Here is a 22,438-nt window from a genome sequence, read left to right on the forward strand (position 1 = left end):
AAATGTAGAACCTTACTCTTTTCACCATTGAATTTCATTTTATTAGATAGTGCCCAATGTTCAAGTTTGTCAAGATCCTTCTGTATCTTAAGCCTATCTTCTGGAGTGTTGGCTATTCCTGCCAGCTTGGTATCATCTGCAAATTTGATGAGTTCCCCATTTATTCCCTCATCCAAATCATTGATGAAGATGTTGAAGAGTACTGGGCCTAAAACAGAGCCTTGGGGTACTCCACTGCATACTTCCCTCCATGTAGATGCAGTTCCATTGAGAACTACATGTTGAGTGCGGTTGGTCAGCCAGTTACCAATCCATCTGGTGGTGATGCTGTCTAACCCACATTCTTCTACTTTATCTAGTAGTAGGTTATGGTCTACCTTATCAAAAGCCTTACTGAAGTCCAAGTAAACTATATCAACGGCATTCCTCTGGTCCACTAATTTTGTCACATTATCAAAGAATGCAATAAGATTAGTCTGGCATGATCTGTTTTTGACAAATCCATGTTGGCTTTTGGCTATTACTTTGTTTGCTTCTAGGTGTTCGCAAATTCGTTGCTTGATTATTTTTTCCAGAATCTTTCCTGGTATTGAGGTTAGGCTGATAGGTCTGTAGTTTCCTGGATCTAATTTTTTCCCTTTTTTGAAGATGGGAAACACATCAGCTCTTTTCCAGTCCTCTGGTAGTTCCCCGGTGTTCCAGGATCTCTGAAAGATATAATTCAGTGGTTCTGAGATCTCGTCTGCTAGTTCCTTCAGAACTCTGGGGTGTAATCCATCCGGTCCTGGTGATTTGAACTCATCTAGGGTAGACAGGTGCTCACTTACCATTTTCTTCCCTATTTCAATTTGTGTTCCTAATTTTGTGGTGCTGCTTTTGATAGGTTGGACTGTTTTATCCCTTTGTGTAAAGACAGATGCAAAACATGAGTTAAATAGTTCTGCTTTCTCCCTGTTGCTTGTCACCTTCTTGCCACTTTCTCCTAGCAATGGACCAATTGTTTCCTTAACTTTTTTCTTGTTTTTAACATGTTGGAAGAAGCTTTTTTTGTTAATTTTTACTTTTGTGGCAAGCCTTTCTTCATTGTGAGCCTTAGCTTTCCTCACTTCATCTTTACAGGCTCGGGCTATTTGCTGATATTCTGCCTTAGTTATGTCCCCCTCCTTCCACTTTTTATACTTACTTTTTTGTCTTTCAGTTTGTCAGATAGTTGTTTATGCAGCCATGCTGGTTTCTTTTGGGAGCTGTTGTTTTTCTTCTTCATTGGTATTGTGTTAGACTGGGCTTTTCTAATCTCATTTTTCAAAATTTCCCAAGCTTCTTGAGTTGTTTTCCCCTCGAGGATTCTCATCCATGGAATTTTTCCCAAGCTCTCTCTAAGTTTATTGAAATTAGCTTTCTTAAAGTCCAAGACTCTAGTTTGACTTTGTTCTACTACTTGTGTTTGGATAATGTTGAATTCCAATATTGCATGGTCACTTGCCCCCAGGGTTCCTATGGCTTCAACACCTTCTATCATTTCCTCTCTGTTAGTGAGAATTAAGTCCAGTATGGCTGATCCCCTTGTTTCCTTCTCTACTTTTTGGAAAACAAAGTTGTCTGCTAGGTTTGTTAGGAACCTGTTGGATCTTCCACTTGGTGCAGAGTTTGTTTCCCAGTTGATGTCAGGGTAGTTAAAATCTCCCATTACTATTGTGGTGTGCTTCCTACATACCTTAGTTAGCGGACTAGCAAAAAGTTCATCTTCTTCCTCTGCTTGGTTGGGTGGCCTGTAGTATAGACCTATGGCAATGTCATTTCCCCCACAACCTTTAATATTGACCCAAATGCATTCAAGATAGTTCTCATTATTGTTGTGCTCTATTTCTGTAGAGACATTTCTTTGCTTCTAGGGTGTATGAGGCTTTTCAGGCCCAAAATGGGGGATGGGAGGGCGCTTGAACGGCGACCTGCACCCCATTTTTGGCCTGAAAGGCCTCCTGTACCAACCTGGAAGCCAAAGGGGGGGCGCACAGGGCCCCAAAATGCAATGCAAGCAACCCCATGCATGCGCCTCTCCATGTATGCGCACACATATCCCTTGCATGCTCCCCCCCACGTGTGCACGGCAGAGACCCAAAGACCAGCTGGCCTGTGGGAGGTGTGCATGCGTGCGCCGTGGAGCTGGGCTGGGGCAACGGCTGGTGTACCCACAGAGAGGTTTCTGCGTGCCATAGGTTCACCATCACAGGTCTATAGGAAGATCTGGTTGTTACCCAAACAAGAGATAGATTGAAAGAGAACCAGCCTACCCATTATACAGTCTGGCTGTCAGGCCATTTGCAGCTTCCTGACCCAAAATTATATCCTTATAATTAAATCCTACCAATTTCGTTGTATTTAAGTACAATGACAATAAAGATTATACTTTTCCCAAGCACAAATCTCAAGGACACCTCAATAACAAGCTTTTGCAAGAAAAATGTAGGAGCGTTACAGGAATCCTAGCAAGTGAACTTTAGACCAAATATATATATATGGGTACATGAGGGCAGAAAATAAGGGGGTCATTCTTATGCTGTACAATAATTACAAGGTCTCAGATATAAGGGTAGCCTCAGGTGCCCATAGTTTGGGTAATGGACATGATTCCTGCTTAGTCTGAAAACATCACATCAAGCAGTAGAAATGAAATGCTTACTTTTTAACACACAACAGCCGGTGAAATTCCTTCACTATGACCTCTTTGCTTTTTTGCAGTATAATCACTTATCAGACATTCCTGAATATATCTGCGCCTATTTTATTGGCTCCAGTCTAGCCTGTTATACAGAAGCTGTCACTTTTCAGCTAGACTGTATTACACCTCCCATAAATTCTAATCTCTATGCATGATGGATATGGTAAGCAGTCAGAAGGAACCAAGATATTGAAAATATTGAAATGAAAATCAATAGGTCATGAATTGAATGCAATTGAACACAAAAGAACATTTATATTACTAATTGTATAACAAAGACGTTTAAAAAAAATAACCATTGAAGTTGGGTAGCTAATAAACTGACATCAATAAAAATGATCAATTATTTCTTTGAATATTGTTTCTCAAAAGCTTGTTCTCTTCTTGCAAGACCTGCAGTTAGCCAGATACTCCTAAAAAAAGAGCCTGCACATTAAAGTTATTTTTTCCCTTGAATATTCAAGATGTGGTGTGGTCAAGACTGTTCAATGAACTACTAGAAAGTCCTTGATTTGAATTCCATTGCTGCCATGAATGTACTCAGTGACAATTTCCCCTAAATTGCTTTTAAGGGATAGTAGGTCACTGTATGCCTTGGTACTTAACTGCATTTGAAACTCATCACATGTGGTACTCAATGCGTTTTTGACGTGAACATTTTGTCCTGGTTCTAACAGTTTGTTTAGTACTCAACATGCAGCTAGAACCTGTCAATGTGAGCTACCTTGTGACTCACTACATTATTCCTTATGGGAAAACTTCGTTTGGTACGCATTGTTTTTACAATACAATACAATGCAATGCAATGCAATGCAATGCAATGCAATGCAATGCTATGCAATGCAATGCAATGCAATACAATAGTAGAGTTGGAAGGGACCTTGGAGGTCTTCTAGTCCAACCCCCTGCCTAGGCAGGAAACCCTATACCGTTTTGGTACTCATCGTGCCTCCCAGAACCAATTAACAATGATATTGAGGTACTACTGTACCTAGTCCTGGAGATAATAATAGACATTAATGTCTTTCAGCCGTCACAATGTTGTTTTGCTCCAGGATTCTCACATATAACCATTTGATCTCTTTTAGAAATAGACTCTTTGGTCCAATTCAGCTGAACTGTTTGACACACTTCCCTGTCTACAATTTGAAAGAATTGAAATAAACCAGGCTGTGCAATGAATATATTTGAATATGAGAAAATACCACTTTTTTCACAATACTGTTCTGGAACGAAAACCATAAACTTAAAAAAAAATGAGTTAAAATGGTATTAGACCTAACTTACTCTTTGTTATAGGTAAAGTACTAACTTGAAAAAGAAATTGATACCAATGAATATTCATCTCAGTCTTTTCTCAAAAATGGTTATGTATTAAATGAAACAATTATGAAGAGCAAAATGAGGAGGCAAGACTGCAATGGAAATTGATATAAGCATGTAATATCTATTTAGTCTGAGTGAATTTAGATGTCTAAAATCATATTAGTTGCATCCTGGTATTCTCAAAGAACTTGGTGACCAAAACATGGTGATGTTTTTTGTGAAATCAGATAAATTAATATAGGTTCTAGAACAGATTACAAATCTACCATCAATCGAAAAGAATGTTATAATTATCCAAATTCACAAAGGAATCAAGAAAAGACATTTCCAAACTGTCTTATTTCATTTTAAATAAAACAAATTTATAGATTGTGTACATAGTTTAGTTTAGTTTAATTTCAGTAAAGCATTTTTGATAAACTATTCCATGGAGTCTGATTTAACAAACCTTTTAAGGGTAAGTTTTGTGGGATGACAATTAAATGGATATATAACTGGGTTGAAAATCATCAAAAGATCATCAAATTAGAATGAAGTATACAGTGGGGTAACTTCACTGAAGAGATGGCAAGAATGTCAATAAAATTTACATATAAAATGATATAGTTACGACTGCCTAAAACAATCTTGATGTTTTAGGCAGTCTTAACAAAGACAAAAAGAAAGTACTAAGAAATGGAAATCAGTGATACGGGATGTGTGCTTGATGTTGCATTTCTAAAAAAAAGAATGCAGTCAAACCTTACAAACTAAATATGAATCAGCACTCTGAAGCAGTTGCAAAAAGTAAATGGATTGTTTGCATTAATTATTGAGTGTTGTTTCCGAATGCAATATATTGTTTCTGAGTCATGGGATCTCTGTTAGTTCCATTGTTGGTCAGAATTCAGAGAAATTAGAACAGGATCTAGAACATAAACTACAACACATTCAGAAGAATGTGCCATTTGCCCAGAAAAGGATGATTACTAACTTAAGTATTGTTAAAAAGAGATTATTCATTTGTTGTATAGTTTTTGTAGCATACCCCAATCCATAGTCTCTGGTGAGTTTATAAAAAGTAATAATAATACAAATATCAGGATAAAGAGCCCATAACGTAACAGAAAGCAAGCGCGCGTGTGCACGCACAGACACACACACACACACACACACACACATGAGTACACATATTGTAGCGCTTTTTAAGTAACCAAAAGTATGCCATATAGAAGAAGATCAAGAGCTGTTTTCTCACATAAGGACCAGAATAATGAATGTAAGTCACAGGAAGGCAGCAGATTCCATTTGAATGTTAGGAGAGAGAGAAAAAGATCACAGTGAAGTAATATCAATATCTGAGGGACTCATTTGCCCAGAAAAGTGGTGGGCTTCCCTTAATCAGATTTATTCAAGCACTGACTCACAACCACCAATAGGGGCACTTTGATTTAGATTCTTGCACCGGGCAGGCTCTTAGACTTCATGACCTAATTCACATCTTCCAAATCTGTGATTTGATTTCATGCATATGTATCAGATCTAAATCCAATCTATAGCACAAATTTAAGTACGATGCCTATGGACAAATGAATCAATAGACATAGCATGTGCACTCAAACATCACAGGGATTAATCTATCCCATGGGTAGACACACTTCATTTATCATTTCTCACAATGCTTGGTGAGGTTAGCTAGGGGTGAAGTAACTTGATCCAGAAGTCAGGTCCAATTAAGTCGGCCATCTCTAGTTTATACCCTTTCCAAATTTGAGATGTTCTCTTTCATCCAGAATTTTTCAGATAAATATCTGTCCAACCTGGCCAGTTGGATTTATGAGCTGGGGAACTGCATTTTTGGGCTGATTGAACTAGCATTAGATGCGCAAGTTTTTTGTGCAATGCTTTATTGAATTTCTGCAGTCTACATAACCACATTAGTTAAAATAATCATGTTTTTTCTGTTGAAGATTGAAATTAAATCACTACCAAATACAGCTAGAGCTAAGCAGGCCCCTTATATACTATGCATCTTGGGCATGGAGCATCCTGAGGTAGCTGTTGGTAAAAAGAATGGATTGCCCTTGCTAGCTCACCATCTTTCATAAAGGTGGAAACCTTTTAGATGCTTGTTTGTTCAGGTTGCTAGAAATTTTTTTCAGGTCTTTTTCAACAGAGGCCACAGCATTATAATCTTTTTCAGACCCATATTTTATCACTGTGTCTCAAACAAAGAAGGCAGGAAGACTTCCAAAATGTATTTATTTTTCTTGGACTTTTAAAAAAATCCATTAGACAACCTGGCGAGTGAAACACGCAGATAAGTGCGAAATGCTAAATCTGAACAGACCCTTTGTCTATCATCTAATCCAATGTTTTCTACTTTGGTAGCAACATTATTCTGTGGTCTTGTACAAGGAAACGTTTTGCCCATTCCTTGTCATGGACTGACTTAGGGCCTTCAGCATAGGCAACATAGGCTGGTCCTCTGAGTATAGTTCTTCTTTATAACAGACAATTCTTTCCTTTGTCTGTTTCAATTAGATGTCCCCAAGAGCTATGGGATTGTCTGAGGTCTTAAATATGCTATCAGTATGTACCTCTAAAATATGACATACTTTTGATCTGAGATTCCTGTTTTATACATGTGTGTAGGATAGGGATCGGCAACCTTAACACTCAAAGAGCCACAAATGTACTAAACCTCAGCGCCCCATCCTTCAATTCTGGAGCCAACCGGAAGTCCGTTTCCCCCACCATTGAGTCTCCTCCTAGCACAGCTTCCCTTTTGTCTTTGCTGACCGGAAGTCCAGTTCCCCCACCATAGAGTCTCTCCTCCTGGCACAGCATCCTTTTTCCTCTACCTGTCCTAACTGAAAGCCCTATCAATTGCGGAGTGACAGGAAGCCTCAGCAGAGGGATGAAAGAGCCACATGTGACTCCAGAGCCACAGGTTGCTGACCCTTGATGTAGGAGAAGAAAATATTGGACAGAACTTTCAGTTCTGAGTCTGGAAAGGGAGATGTCTAATGGCATCTCCAACTTATCCTCCCCAAAGAAGCTTATTTATTTTCCATGACATTCCATGTTATTCTCTATGTTGCTTTCATACCACTGAAAAACAGGCTGTGAATGATGTGGCATAATTTGCAGCTAATCAAAGTATTCTCTTGCCTGTGGAGAGTTTTGATTTTGTCTGCAACTCTTAACACAGCAGCTGCTTCCAGCAGTGGATGTGCTCCATAACCAGACTGGGAATTGGGTGTAAATTTGTATCTTGACTTGATACCAAATGTAGAAAAAAGTTCTGTCAAGATACACTTGGGTTAATTTAATGCTCTCAATATGTTCCATAGAGTGCCAGCAAAATGCAGACGCACTGTGTTAAACTACGTAAGTATTTTTGGTATATAATCAAACTTGGTGGTTTTTTTCTTAATACCTGCTGCTTTTTGGATTCACACTCCTCCTCCTCCTGTTTTCTAGTTTTAAATCATAGCACATTTCCCATACCTGAATGTTGAACAGAATGAATGCTTAAACTGTTTATACTAGTTATAGATATTCTTATAGTAAAATATTGATAAAAAGAAAAACTACTTGGAGCTGTTTAACAGTAAGAAAAGTAGAATTAGAGCATAAGATCAGGAGAAAAAAATGGCTTAAATCATAGTGTTTCGCTTGGGGGGGGGGAGTGCCAGAATGATACCAAAGTAGGTACTAGATAAGTGGATAAAAAAATAAAAATCCGTGCTGGATAGGTTCAGGATTTTGTTTCCAAAATTCTGTAGCTCCAGACTTTAATTGCAGGTACTCAGAGGCATAGTTGACTACAACATTATATAGTCATCGTGGTTAATCATTGAAAATCATGCTGCCCATGATTTTGCCCAAACTATTTTTAAGTTATTTGAATCACTACAGAGGTGGGTTGTTACCGGTTCAGGTGAACCAGTAGTGGAAATTGGGACTGGGTCACCAAACTGGTAGGGACGGCAAGCTGGCCATGCCCCTGAACCGGTTCCCTGGTCACCGCTGCCTTTGCCTTGGTTTTTAATCATTTTTTCATTTTCGGTCCAGCCGGCTAGGGAATTCTGGGAGTTGAAGTCCACAAGTCTTAAAGTTCCCAAGTTTGGACACCCCTGACATATGCAAACTGACACTGAATGTACCTGAGAATATGTGTGCTTTAGCATACATGTTGCTAAACTTCTTGCATTTTTCCCATTCTTGTATTCAGTTTTTAGAGAAGTCGGGAGTGGTATGGACAAAAGAGGAGCTTTCTGAATAGCAATACTTTGTGGTTTTCATGAATCAATGATATAGACCAAACAGCAGCAGAAGTGAGACAGATGAGGAGGCAAATCATAAACTACACCGAATATAAACTAGCTTTTCCTAACCAAGAAACCTGCATATGCATACCTTCTATTCCTTCTCAGCTTTTATCTAAGACCAAGTATAGATACTCCTTGACTTAAAACCGTTTGTTTAGCAAGTTACAACGGCACTGAAAAAAATGACAGCTGGCCTTCACATTTATGTCTGTTCCAGCATCCCCAAAGTCATGTGATAAAATTTGGGTGCTTGGTAACCGGCTTGTATTTATGATGGTGGCACCATCCCAGGGCCATGTGATTGCCGTTTGTGAGCTTCTCACCATCTTCTGACAAGCCAAGTCAATGGGAGAAGCTGGATTTGTTTAATGATGGGGTGATTCACTTAACAACCATGGCAAAAAAGTTTGTAAAATTGGGTGCGACTCACTTAACAACTACCTTGCTTAACCACAGAAATTCTGGTTTCAATTGTGGTCCTAGGTAGAGGCCTACCAGTATTGCATGTGCAAGTGTAACGTGTGTGTATAGCTCCTCCTATCCTCATCCTCTGTAAACCCAGCCTGCTAGCAAGGGATGATGGGAGTTATAGTCTCACAGATGGAGAGACTCAGTTTGGGGACAGGATGACTTAATAGGACTTTTGAATTCCAGAAAAGAGGCAACTCTCAACTCTGAAAGTATACATGGTTTGTTTCTTTTTAAAAAGTTGCAGGGATTTTTTTAAAAAAATGTGAATAATTAAAGAACCAACGATGAATAAGGGTTTACAGGGGACTTTCCAGTAGCACAAGTTTACTTCGACTTGAAGTTGATTTATTTGCTGGTGTTTAATACTAAAGGTAAAGGCTGCCCCGCGCATGCGTTCTAGTCGTTTCCAGCTCTAGGGGGCAGTGGTCATCTCCATTTCAAAGCCAAAGAGCCAGTGTTGTTTAAAGACGTCTGGTTATGCGGCCGGCATGACTAGATGTCAAAGGTGCATGGAAAGCTGTACCTTCCCACCAAAGGTGGTCCCTATTTTTCTATCTGCATTTTTACATGCTTTCAGACTGCTAGGTTGGCAGAAGCTGGGATAAGTAACGGGAGCTCACTCCATTACATGGCGCTAGGAATTCAAACCGGCGAACTGCCTATCTTTCTGATCGATAAGCTCAGCATCTTAGCCACTGAGCCACCGCGTCCCTTTAACCGCATCCTGGTTAGTACTAGCTCAGGATATACTCTGCCATTTCCCTTTCTGTTCATAATCTAAAAAGAAAATTACCATATTTTCGGAGTATAAGACGCACCTTTTTCCCTCAAAAAAGAGGCTGAAAATCTGGGTGCATCTTATACACCGAATACAGCATTTTTTTTCCCTCCCAAAGCCCCGCCACTTCACCAAAATGGCTGTGCATACCCTTATGGAGGCTTTCAGAGAGCTCCTGGGGGCTGGGGAGGGCAGAAATGAGTTTGTTTTTGCCCCGCCCCCGAGCACCTGCAAGCCCCCCCAAGGATATTTTGGGGGGAATGGGCCCGTTTTTGTGAAAAACGGGCCATTTTGGGGAAGTTTGCCGAGTGCAAACAGTTTTTTTTCCTTTTGGAAAGCTCTTTAACTGATTGATGAGAATTACATTGATCAAGTGCTGTGCCAGCAGAAACACCTATCTATCTACTGTATTTCTCTCTCTATTTCTCTCTCTCTATCCCTCTACCTACCTACACACACTCTCTCTCCCTACCTACCTACTGTATTTCTCTCTCTCCCTCTTTCTCTCTGTATCTCTCTCTCTATCCCTTTATCTACCTCCCTATCTACCTAACTTCTCTCTCTCTCTCCCTTCCTATCTACTGTATTCTCTCTCTCTCTCTCTCTCTCTCTCTCTCTCTCTCTCTCTCTCTCTCTCTTTCTTTTTCTGTATCCCCCTACCTACTCTCTCTCTCTCCCTACCTATCGACTGTATTTCTCTCTCTTTCTCTCCCTCTCTATCCCTCTATCTACCTACCTACTTTTTAAAAAAATTGCCTCTTCAAAACTCTGGTGCGTCTTATACTCCAAAAAATACAGTAAGAATAATGGAAAAATCTAGTTTCTCAAAAAGGCGATTTTGTTTTGTGAGAGCTTGGGGGAGGACATATTCAGGAGACTCTTTGTATAAAAGCTTGCATGCTCTTTGTCTCAAGAACCCTGTGTAAATAGCAATAAAGTTATGCTCCAGTTATAGCAGTAAGTATAACTCAATACAATTTGTTTTCAAGAACCACATGTGAAATAATGAAGGTTACCTGTAAGCATGGAGGTCAGAAGATAATAAAAACAATATGATATAAAAACTGCTTGCTAAAGAACAAAGGCTTGAAAAGACAATCAGTGTTAAGGTCAGAGGAATATCAAGTCTTGATGAGTTTATAAAACTAAATGAGCTCATATGCTCTGCTGCATAGTTACCAATCAAAACTTTAATATTACCATCTGTTCTCAATCTCTCTCTCTCTCTCTCTGTTTCTTTTTGTTCCCATTTAGGATTTAGTGTCTAGAAAGAAAGATAGTAAGGATTGCACCATGGCTCCGAGAAAAAGGAGTGGGCGAGGGATTTCTTTTATCTTCTGCTGCTTCCGAAGTAATGATCACCCAGAAATCACGTACCGGCTGCGGAATGACAGCAATTTCGCTCTGCAAACCATGGAGCCCGCATTACCTATGCCTCCGGTGGAGGAGCTGGATGTTATGTTTAGTGAGCTTGTGGTGAGTGATGGGATCATATTAAGTTGGTGGAGTTCAGAACTCAAAAATTGTCTCTTAACTGGGAGGAGTGGTCTTAAAATGTTAGGGAAAGGGTAGTAATGGTCCATCAAGAGTGTCTCAACTCATTCAAAGAAGTGAAAATTTATCAGACGTTTGCAAGATTTCTTTTTAATATTGGGCAAATGATTATGATAAACATAGCAAACTTTGTAACCTGATGTGTGGTAATTTAGGAAATAGTCTGCCCTGGGTTAGGAAGAGATGCATCAGTATTTGGTTGATAAGTAAGGATACTCTGTATTTTCCAAAAAATAAAACAGAAGTCATGCATTTTTCTATAAAAAGTACAGTTGTTGCAAGTTCCTGACTGGGTTCACAGATTGAGTTAGATTGCAATCCTTTAAAATGTGATTTGTTCACTAGGACATAATTGGCTGAGCCAATATATAAAAATAGGACATAAACCACTATATAAATCACAGTGAAAAGATTTATACAACTAACCAAATCAGAAGCAAAGAAATCACATTTTTGGTAGAGATTTCCATGGAAGATAATCATCAGACATGACTTCACAGTGATGGCTTTTAGCTGATTGAAACTGCTGCAGCAGTTAGGCTGGATTCATACACCAAGCTGAGGCATGTTAAGGTTAGCTTTTGCCAAGCATATTGTATAAATTCAGCCATTGTGACTTCTGAATCATGGTTTAGGGCAGTGATAGTGAACCCATAACACATGTCAAAGGTGGTGTGCCACAACATTTTGGGTAACATGCTAGTGCATACCAGGCAAGAACTATTCTTGAGAGCATGCCTTGTTCTTGCATGATTTGGGGAGGGGCAGCACAGACCACATGAGAATGGGGAGTGCTCTTGTTCAGCCTCCGAAAATCGCACAAGAACAGGGTGTGCTTTCACCTGGTTTCAAAAGCTCCAGCAGCAGAAGAAGAGGGTTTTCTGAAGCCACCTCAACAACAAAGGCCTCCTGCAATCCAGAGCTGCCTTGGGTAGGCTGCAGCGGTCTGTCAGCAGAAAGAGAATACTGCTTCTTTCTAAGCAGTTTATGGCCGAACTTGAAAAGCACAAAGGATTGGACTGTGTTTTTTTAAAAAAATAAATTAATATGTACATAACTGTTTCTCTTTTGTTTGGGGGAAGGGGCTGACACACCAGCAGAACCAAGGTAGACATTTTCCAAATTTTGGACACACCAAATCCAAAAGGTTCACCATCATTGGTTTAGAGCTTTGTGTCATAGGAAACTAGCCAATTGTTTTCTGTTCAGGAAGCCACAATACAATGGAAACAATGATTTAATAGGACAGGTGGAATCGGTCATAGCAAGTGTCAAAAGTGGATTAGCAACCCAGATAGCAGGTATAAGTCTAATAACCACAATGCAGCAGTCTCTGTACCAGAGATATTACGTTCAATTCATTTAAAACCATTATATTAAAGAAAAATATAGGAGTTTGGCAGATGCTGTTATGCCAAAATGTGAGATTGTGCCAGTCCATCTCCAAATTAACTACCTGCTCTCAACCTCTTTGGAATAGCATTTCCTCCCATCTCACTTCCTTTTTCTTGTTTTGGTTCAGTGAAGGCTAACTTCATTTTTTAAGCAAGTTGTTGGCGTTGTCATGTAATACCTATCTTTTCTCTTTAACTGATGTACGGCTTAGTTGAATGTTGCATTTCAACATTAGTTAAATGGCTTGGAAACTCCTACAGCCCCCTTATAAGCTTACTGGATAACAGAAAACGACCCACTATTAAAAAGGAGCAAAATATATCTTGGCAGTATTGCAATACCCACTGGCATTCTGCAATTCCTTGGTGTCTCTGGCCGGCAGGCAGGTTTATTTTGCTTATATAGGAATATATTTAATTGCCTTGGCTCAGGCAGAAGAGATGACTTGAACATGTTCAGAAACACTGAAAACCTCTTTGACAGACACTCTTAATCAAACAAATTAACTTTGGTAACATTGGAAATCTGATAATATTAGGATAAGATAACTTTTGATATAGGGATTTAATATTTCCACCAGAGAGAACATTTAAAATTTCTGCTTAACTTTGTGTTAAGCGTGTTGAGATTTTGAGAATAGGAAAAAGGGAAAGAAAAGGCAGCTTCAGAGAAAAAAGTCCTCTGCGTTTGGACTTAGTTGAAAGAACTTCTCACTAGTAATAAAAAAAATGTTAGCCACTTCAGGAAAGAAGCTTGAGTATACATTGAAAGCATGTTTGACAAGTTTGAATTATGAATTCCCCTTCCCCAACAACATTCAATGTATCTAGAAGTGGCCCTCATTTAGCAATTGCCTGGTTAAACAATGGTTCATAGTTATGATGGTGATGAAAAAGTAACTTTATCACCAATTCTCCATTTATGATTTTCATAGGACTGTGAGGCAAAGAAAACATGAAGTAAGATTATAAGCAGCTGTTGAGATCACTTGGCAACTGCTTTGTTTAATGACCAAGTTGCCAATCTCAGTTTTAGTCACTAAAAAAAGACTGCCTGTATTTTCAAGCCAAAACTTGATAGCTTTGTCATTTAGTAAGGGAACAAAATAAGGGTACGCAGATAGAATGACTATTACTTTACAAATACTATTAAGATTACGATGAAGTTTTAATTAAATCAAAATACTTAAGATAGGAGCTGACAACCTAACACATTGAGCAGGAATTTTGTAACCATTCGGAAAAAAAGAACAGTAAGAAAACAGGAATGAAGAACAAGAATAAGAATAAAGTTTCACCTCATTATCACAATAAACCTAAACCTAAAACCTAATTATCAGCATTTCATCTCCTGCTGAATTCTCTTGTGTATTGTGCAACACAGAGATCCTATATTAGCACATTTTAGGAAACCTGAGTTTTAAACAGATAGACAAAAACCTTAACTGGGAGACTTGTAATTCTTCCAAAACAGCCAAATAAAACTGAATATGTTAATATAAAGTAACTACTATGCAGTATGTGTGAGGCAAAGAGGAAGAGAAAACTAGGGTGGAAGATTGAATGGAATGCCTGAACATCTGGTTGGATCAACACGCATTACAATACTTTCTTTTTTATCCTATCTGTTTATGTAAGTTTATATTTTGCTGGTTTCCCTGAAACACAAGTGGGCATCTTTAGGTATGCTGGCAAATGATGGTCCTGGATGACTCCTATCAACCACACTTTTCCTGCCCTTTTGGCTGCTATGACTGCCAAAAACTGCATTAGAGAAGGGACATTCTGCAAGGAAGATGTGACATACATGTCTTTTTCCATAGCATATTTGTTGGTGGGCTATTATGCCTCTGAATGAGGACGATAAGTGTAGCATTCATTTTTGTTATTTCGAGCCCAAAAATGGCCTTATATATAAGCTCATATTGATGCTTTTTTCTCCTGAAAACTCAATTGCTTATAAGATTGAAGTGATACACTTGAAACATACAAATCCTTGGGCTATCTTCCCAAGTATACATTTGATGAAGAATCAGTTCATATTTGACCAAGCTCAAGAATACTCTCAAGCAGGTATAATTCTACAAATCTGAACATCAGAAAAAGGGTTGCAATTGGAATGGTGAAATTGCGATCAGAGCACAAAAACTCATTGCATACAGTACAATAATTTTGAAACAGCCTAATTGTTCATGTATGGTTAGAAATTCAGAAAGAGTAGACATAGCTTATTACATCAAATTTTCCCTGTTGTCTTGTATTTCTTTGGAAGTGGGAAGAAAAAAATGGCTACAGTCACCCAAGTCCAAGACTCATCTCTGGAGCATCTACACCAACTATGGATAAGTTCTGGAGCTGAGCCCACTAGGGGTTCCTCCCCTCTTTATCAGCCTCTGCTTCTTCCAAACGCTTCCGGTGCATTTTCTTTCATCCTTCCTTCCATTGTTGCACCAAATGAGAGGAGCAATTTTTGCAACTACAGCATCTCATGACTGAGTAGTAGGAGGAAGGCATGGCAGGTGTGAAATGGCTGGGCAAAGCATGGGAATGATCTGTTCTTGGCCAACAGTAGCTCTTCCGGGAGTTCCCTGGCTCAGTTTGGCCACCCACTAATGAGTACTGCTGCTGGCCCAGCAGAACTTGCTCCCCAACTTTGGCCAGGCCCATTGAAAATACAACCTGAGCCAAGTGCAAGAATATTCTTGGCTTGGTCTGTGATGGTCTTCCCTGAGAAATTGAACTGGGAAAAACTAGAGAGTGATTCTTGCTCACTGTGGTGTCAGTGAGCTGGACCAAGCATGGGATTGATCTCTGCTTGGCTAGCAATAACACCTGTTGGGGTTGGCTGGTCAAATGGGAAATTTTCCACTGCTACCTTCAGTCAGAAGCACTTTTCTGTGCAAGTCAAAGTTTCTGTTCTCTGTTCTTATCACTTTTACTTAAAACACATACAGAGAGAGACAGACAGACAGACACACACACACGTATTAATTTCATGAGCTAGATTACTATTCTGAATATATTACTGATACATTTGAGAAAGTAAATGCCATTGATCACAATGGGGCATAAATTCGAGGAAAGGTTCTTGTTACAGCTTATATCCTACCTTTCCTTTTTGATGAGGTTCAAGGTTGGTATATGTAGAATCTGTAAACAATCCCATCCAGCACCATTTGCTAATTTTTGCAAAATTAATACTGCCTTCAGATCAGAATTGCACTAAAGTATATATAAAGAAGTGTGAAAGGTAACAAGACGTATATTAATTTTCAGTTCTTCTTGTCCCATCCATTCAAACAGAACCTTAATAAAAGGCATGCACATCCAATTATCAAAAAACTTAGTTTAAGGTGAAAGCATAGGATCATTCTGATTTCCAGTTGTGCTTCAAAAACTCAGAAAATCAGAACATCAGCACTGTATATCACACCACAAAAGTAGCCATAAAAGACTTTGCTTAATCTAATTCTTTCTTATGAATCTACGAGTCAAGATCCCCCGTGAGCAATGGAGAATAGCACCTCCAGAGACAGATACTCAAGAGCTTCACGTTCCCCACTCATTTGATGGTGATGTAACGCTGGCCTGGGTGCAGAATTGCAGCTCTCCCCCGCTACTTATTAACCTCTCTGGCGGTCGGAGTAAGCAGCTGCCCTGTCTTAGTTCCTTCTGCAGAATTGCCAATGCAAGTCAAGTCCAAGCATGTCATTAAAAGCTGTATGTTCACAGGCAAAGTAATGTTCCTCTTGTATCAAGCTGAATGGCTGCCATGACTGACCATTAAGCCCTTTCTGGCACTTGTAGACCCCGGACTCCTGTCAAGGGGGAGGCTGCCGTCTGTCAGGATTTGGTCTGCTCTTAGAGGAAGAGTCTTTCACAAAAGGCAACTAGGCTTGCCTCGGCCTTTGTTGCATTTCCCAGCTGCTCCATATGGTTTGGGTTGCCTGGACAACCTACAGGCTTTTTCCTGGTTTGGCATGGGGCCCACCTTGTTGACGTCCAGACAGCATCTCCTATCCGATTAATGACATTGCCAGACTTAAAGGCATAAGTAGAGATGATGAGTGAGTGTCCAAGGCAAAGCCATGACCTAAGCAAAACTGTCTGATCTCTGGGAAGTTGCCAAGTGAATTTGGCAATGTTTGGCAAACCTGGATTTTAAAGATTCCTTTGCCCTTCTCCCTCATTCTCCTCTCTCCATTTCCTTGGATTGCTGCCCCCCTCGGCTGAAGCTTTTACGTGATGCTCCTGATTCATTTGTCCATCAAACAATGAGCAGGATTTACTTCTGGTCCAGTTAACTTATTTTTTAGCCCTATTTGGACATGCAAACAGCATCTTGTCTATAGCCCGATGGGGAGGGGTTGAACTCAGTCTAATTTACTCTATTACATCCAAGTTGAATTCCACCAACAAAGGAGCAGACTGGGGAGAGAAGATGCCCAAAGCAGAGAACTTGCTCTGATGCCGTTCGTTTTTCTGTTGCCATCACAAAATTCTGCATAGCAAAACACCCGGCTTTGCTTTCTAGCTCCATCCAGGTTCCAGATTTCCAATGGAAGAAATGATTTTTCTCCCTAGGACAATAGGAAATGCACGGGTTAAAACAACCAGAGCTGAAGGACACAAATACAGGGGGGGGGGGGAACAAGTGCAAAAGTTGTTGCTATAAAAACCAGTGTATTTTTGCAAAGTTATTGTTATTGCTGTGATTTGAATGTGTATAAAAATGGTCATGGTGCAGCAAAATAAGACAAACAATGAAATGAAATGAAATTCTCCATGGTAAACATAGAAAGCAGTAACATCCTGCATAGTAACAATAAACATGAAAACATTCACTGAAAATAATTAGAACTGTAATATTCTGATAGTTTAATTAAATTAGTAAATAATAATTAGCTGTAAACAAACTCACAATAATCTCACTCCTGAAATCCATTGTGTAAATGGGTGGAAACTAATCAAGGAGAGAAGCAACTTAGAACTGAGGAGAAATTTCCTGACAGTTAGAACAATTAATCAGTGGAACAGCTTGCCTCCAAAAGTTGTGAATGCCCCAACACTGGAAGTCTTTAAGAAGATGTTGGATAGCTATTTGTCTGAAACGGTATAGGGTTTCCTGCCTAGGCAGGGGGTTGGACTAGAAGACCTCCAAGGTCCCTTCCAACTCTGCTATTGTATTGTATTGTAAATCCCTCAAAGGGCCTCCAAATAAGATCAGTCTTTGGTCCTTTCCCTTTGGTATTTGCTCATCATGCTGGGCCATCTGGCTGACAAGCCTGTAGCTTTTTAGGACCTGTAGCTCTTTAGGTATGGTTAAACTACCGTTTTATCTAACTTTTATCTTTAATCTTTATCTCTGCTTAATTTAATTTGATTTCCAGGTGGCTAAATTTAAGAAAGGTAAAGATTAAAAATAATTGTTACATTAAATTGCATACTTATGTATCACTTCCTTGTACATTCCAAATTATTTTGTGTTACGAACTGGTAGTAAAACTAGCAACAAGGGTAGTTCTTGACACAATTGAATCCAAAATTTCTATTGTTAAATGAGACAGTTATTAAGTGAGTTTTGCTCCATTGTATGATTTTTCCTTGTACAGTTGTTAAGTGAATCACTGCAGTGGTTAAGTTAGTAACACAGTTGTTAAATGAATCCGGTTTCCCCATTGACTTTATTTGTCAGAAGATCACAAAAAGTGATCTGATGACCCCCGGACACTGCAACCATCCTAAATATGAACCAGTTGCCAAACTTCTGAATTTTGATCATGTGACCATGGAGATGCTGCAATGCCAACCAGACATAAATGTGAAAAACAGTTTTAAGTTGTTCTTTTCCAGTGCCGTTTTAACTTTGGTCACTAAATCATTAGTTGTAAGTCAAAGACTATCTGTAAACCATTTCTAATAGGGTTCTATTTGTTTCTTTTATTATTATAAAAGAAAAAGTAAACTGCTACAGTATTGAGAAACAAAGGGAAATGATGACTAGGAATAACTAGCAAAAGCAATAATTTGGCCAGGCATTTTGTTTTTTTATTGATGCAGATGTAATATTTGTCTCCATAATCCTTTTAGAGGATGATGGTAAGTAAGCACGTAGCTCTGTTTCCACGCACACACACAAAAAAACCCCTTCCAAGTGATGTCAGCTATGTTTACTGTAACTTTGTCTTCTCATAAATAAAACACCACATGAGATACATTCATTTTATCCTCCGAATTATTTAATAGAATTCTAATAGAATAGAATTATCTTGGGTAGCCATCTGTCTGAAACGGTATAGGGTTTCCTGCCTAGGCAGGGGGTTGAACTAGAAGACCTCCAAGGTCCCTTCCAACTCTACTATTGTATTGTATTGTATTGTAAGCGATAGGACACCTCAGGGCTGTTTCACAGGGAATTGAGGTCTTTTTAAGAGTGCTTTAAATGAACCAAATAGAAGTCAAGAAAAAATCAGATAGCATCTTCTTTATTTGCAAGTGGCAAAAATTATTTTTTAAAAACATTGCAAAGAAAAGTGTTGTACTTCTTGTAGCAATTTTTACAAGTTTTTGTGCAATTTTATCAGATAGAATTACAGTTTACTGGAATACTGCCTTCTTTATTGCTGAAAATCCCAGGATAACATTTACTGAAGACGAGGGATTGATTGCTCCAGGTTCGGCCGAACCGGTAGTGGAATTCAGGCCTGGATTGCAGAACCGGCAGCGACCCAGGCCTGCCATGCTCCCTCACCACCACCATTTTGGTTTTTAGTGACAGCGTGTGCACAGTTCACTGTAAATTATTCTGCCCGTCCGCGAAGAACAATTTACATTGAACAGCACCTGCGTGTGTGCGTTATGAAAAACCAGCAACAACACACCCCTGCACAAGACTCAATCACTGCTTCTTCACTGTTCTTGTAGAATGACGAGAAATCCCCATTTAATCTGTCTTCACTATAAATTGAGCCTGGAAATGTTTTAACTTATCTCAATCTTTTCAGATTCAACTGAGGCACCCATTTTTTCTAAGACCAGTACATTCTTGGGAGTAAGGACAAATACACTTCAAGAAGAACATACCTAGTTCCTGCAACATATGAAGAACGGTTGCAGGAACTGGGTATGTCTAGCTTAAGAGAAAGAAGGACTAGGGGAGACATGATAGCAGTGTTCCAATATCTCAGGGGTTGCCATAAAGAAGAGGGAGTCAAGCTATTCTCCAAGGCACCTGAGGACAGAACAAGAAGCAATGGGTGGAAACTAATCAAGGAGAGAAGCAACTGAGAACTGAGGAGAAACTTCCTGACAGTTAGAACAATTAATCAGTGGAACAGCTTGCCTCCAGAAGTTGTGAATGCCCCAACACTGGAAGTCTTTAAGAAGATGTTGGATAGCCATTTGTCTGGAACGGTATAGGGTTTCCTGCCTAGGCAGGGAGTTGGACTAGAAGACCTCCAAGGTCCCTTCCAACTCTACTATTGTATTATTGTATTATTGTAAGATTTAAAATGTGAAACTGAACATCTTTCACAATATAAGGGCTTATTTGCACTGCATTTTTCACAGTTACCCAAATATTTGATTATTATTATTTTTGGCATAGATGGATAAGATCCTGCTTCAAGTCCCAGTTCAGCCATAAAAGTCTGTTCGGGACATTGCTCTTCAGCCCATCCTGCCTTATAAAGTGTTTGTGGTGATAAATGGAATTCAAAGCAAATCCTGTACAGTATACCTGATTTCCTTTGAAGAGAAGTATAATCTGAATTAATACACCCAGTTGTCCTTTGGTGATAAACTCTTAATTTTGATTCTTGATATTTGTCATAAACTAAATATTCATGACTTCCTCTATATTTTCTAATTAGCTGAATTAATACACCTGTCCATATTGTGGCTTTTGTTTCATTGGATAAGTCATAATGGGCTAGCTTTACACAATGCAATTCCTAAGCAATCCATATGATGATTTATGATGCTGTTTGAACAAATCAGTTACATCAGTCTTCTAGCTCTCTTCTTGAATAGTTTTCATCCTATATAGCAGGGGTCTCCAACCTTGGCAACTTTAAGACTTGTGGATTTTAATTCCCAGAAATCCTCAGCCAAAGATGGCTAAAGATTTCTGGGAGTTGAAGTCCACAAGTTTTAAAGATGCCAAGGTTGGAGACCCCTGCTATATAGGATAGTGATCCCAGTCTTGAGAAGAAGCAATGTTCCTCACGGACCTGGAATCTTTTAGTTCTTGGTATCACACTCACTTGCCATTACTTCGTTTCTTTAAAATTAGCCTACATGTCTACACATGTCAGTTAATTACTTCTTGCATATTGATGAGTTGCAGATCCAAGAGTCTGTTTTCTTCTATTTCATGAAAGCTTCCTTGTGATCTGGCGATGGTTTCTCTTTGCCACAGGTGACTAGACAAATATATTTGTACAAGCTCAACCGCAAGCAATTATTTTTTTCTGTCTGTCTGGTTTCCCCCACCACTTTGAGAAATTTAAAAGGCACTCTTAGACTGTACAGGTAATCCTCAACTTACAATCACAGTTGAGCCTAGAATGTATGTTGCTAAGTAAGAGAAATTTGTTAAATGAGTTGAGTTTTGTCCCATTTTATGACTTCTCTTGCCACATCTATTAAGTGAATCACTGTGGTTGTTAAATTAGTAACATGGATCTGGCCAAGTCACCCAAAGTAATTCAGACTAATTCAATTTAAAAATATGTTTCATTCTCTCATCCCTTCTATTTTTTATTTCTATATTCCAAATTACAGAATAAAGGTAGTATCAGTATCAGTAATTGGAAAAGTAATCCTATTCTTCCATACAAAAAGACATTGCTCAATGCTGCTCAATAACCGTGTTGCTGAAATAAGGTGTTTTTCACATTTAAATTATAACTATATAATGCAAGGTTGGATCAAAAATCTTAGGATTTGTGGAAATATTCATCCCCCTTTCTGTGCTATAGTTTGTTTTATAGTTGCCTTGTTGCTATGTTAGTTCATCTTCCTCCCTTCTACAATCAAAGCCAGGAATTTTTGTTGGCTTCTCGGATGATCCTGTAGATTGCATTAAAAAAAGAGAATCAAATCCTCTTATTCTTCCATCTAATTTATTTTACTTTTCTTTATTTTTATGCTGTTCTGCACAAATTCAGTTTTTCCTCCTGATTCTGGACAGCTTTGTAAGAAAGTTAGGCAGCCAAGGAATTCTAGAACGAATGCCTAAAATGTCTTGAATTTGTTCCAGTGTAAGCTGAAAAACTAAATGTGGAAGTGAATTTCCTGAGTCTTGAAAGTTAATAATTTCCTGACTTCTGGGGCTAAACGTATGGCAGGAAGATCTAATAGCCCATATTTAAAACATACCAGTTCCTCATAATGGAAAAATTGGCAAATAGGAGTATTAACAATTATATATTTGTGTGTGTGTGTGTGTGTGTGCGCACACGCGCACGCTTGTAGACTGAATGCATCCACCAATCTGGGATATTCATTTTTCCTTTATTCTTCAAAATGGTAACCACATTTTCTCCAGGACTTCAAAGAACTCTGATTATTTGAGTAGGATGAAACAGCCTCTTCTGAAATAATTGATTCTACTGCAAGACTAATTTAGAAATATTAAATTCTTGCTAGAATAATTAAGAGGCTTTTTATTTACTTTTGAGCTCACTCACACAACCGGTCAGTCCGTTGTGTATGCGTGTTTGTCATTTCTTTCTTTTACCCAATCTCCAATTGTGCCCAAAGAACAAATAGCAAATAGCCTACAAAGCTAGTTGCCAATTGGCATCTTCTGCTCACTAATTAGTCTGTTTCATGATTGTTAATTGAAGCTGCATGTATGGAGTTTGTGTGCTGATTG

At 38.9% G+C, this 22,438-nt stretch overlaps 1 protein-coding gene across 6 annotated transcripts in view; it reads left to right on the plus strand.

Annotated features, from left to right (window-relative positions):
• Positions 1 to 22,438, plus strand: part of DAAM1 (dishevelled associated activator of morphogenesis 1) — a 183,922-nt gene that overhangs the window by 78,396 nt on the left and 83,088 nt on the right. For all 6 annotated transcript variants that reach the window (XR_014173944.1, XR_014173945.1, XR_014173946.1 and 3 more), the window contains exon 2: positions 10,865 to 11,086. Coding sequence is in view for 3 of the 6 variants with exons in the window: in XM_081936992.1 (XP_081793118.1) it covers positions 10,904 to 11,086 (183 nt within the window). In the remaining 3 variants the exon portion in view is untranslated. The remainder of the gene's footprint in view (positions 1 to 10,864; positions 11,087 to 22,438) is intronic.

The sequence above is a fragment of the Natrix helvetica genome, assembly GCF_964273705.1.
Source record: "Natrix helvetica genome assembly, chromosome: 1".
Taxonomy (NCBI): domain Eukaryota; kingdom Metazoa; phylum Chordata; class Lepidosauria; order Squamata; family Natricidae; genus Natrix; species Natrix helvetica.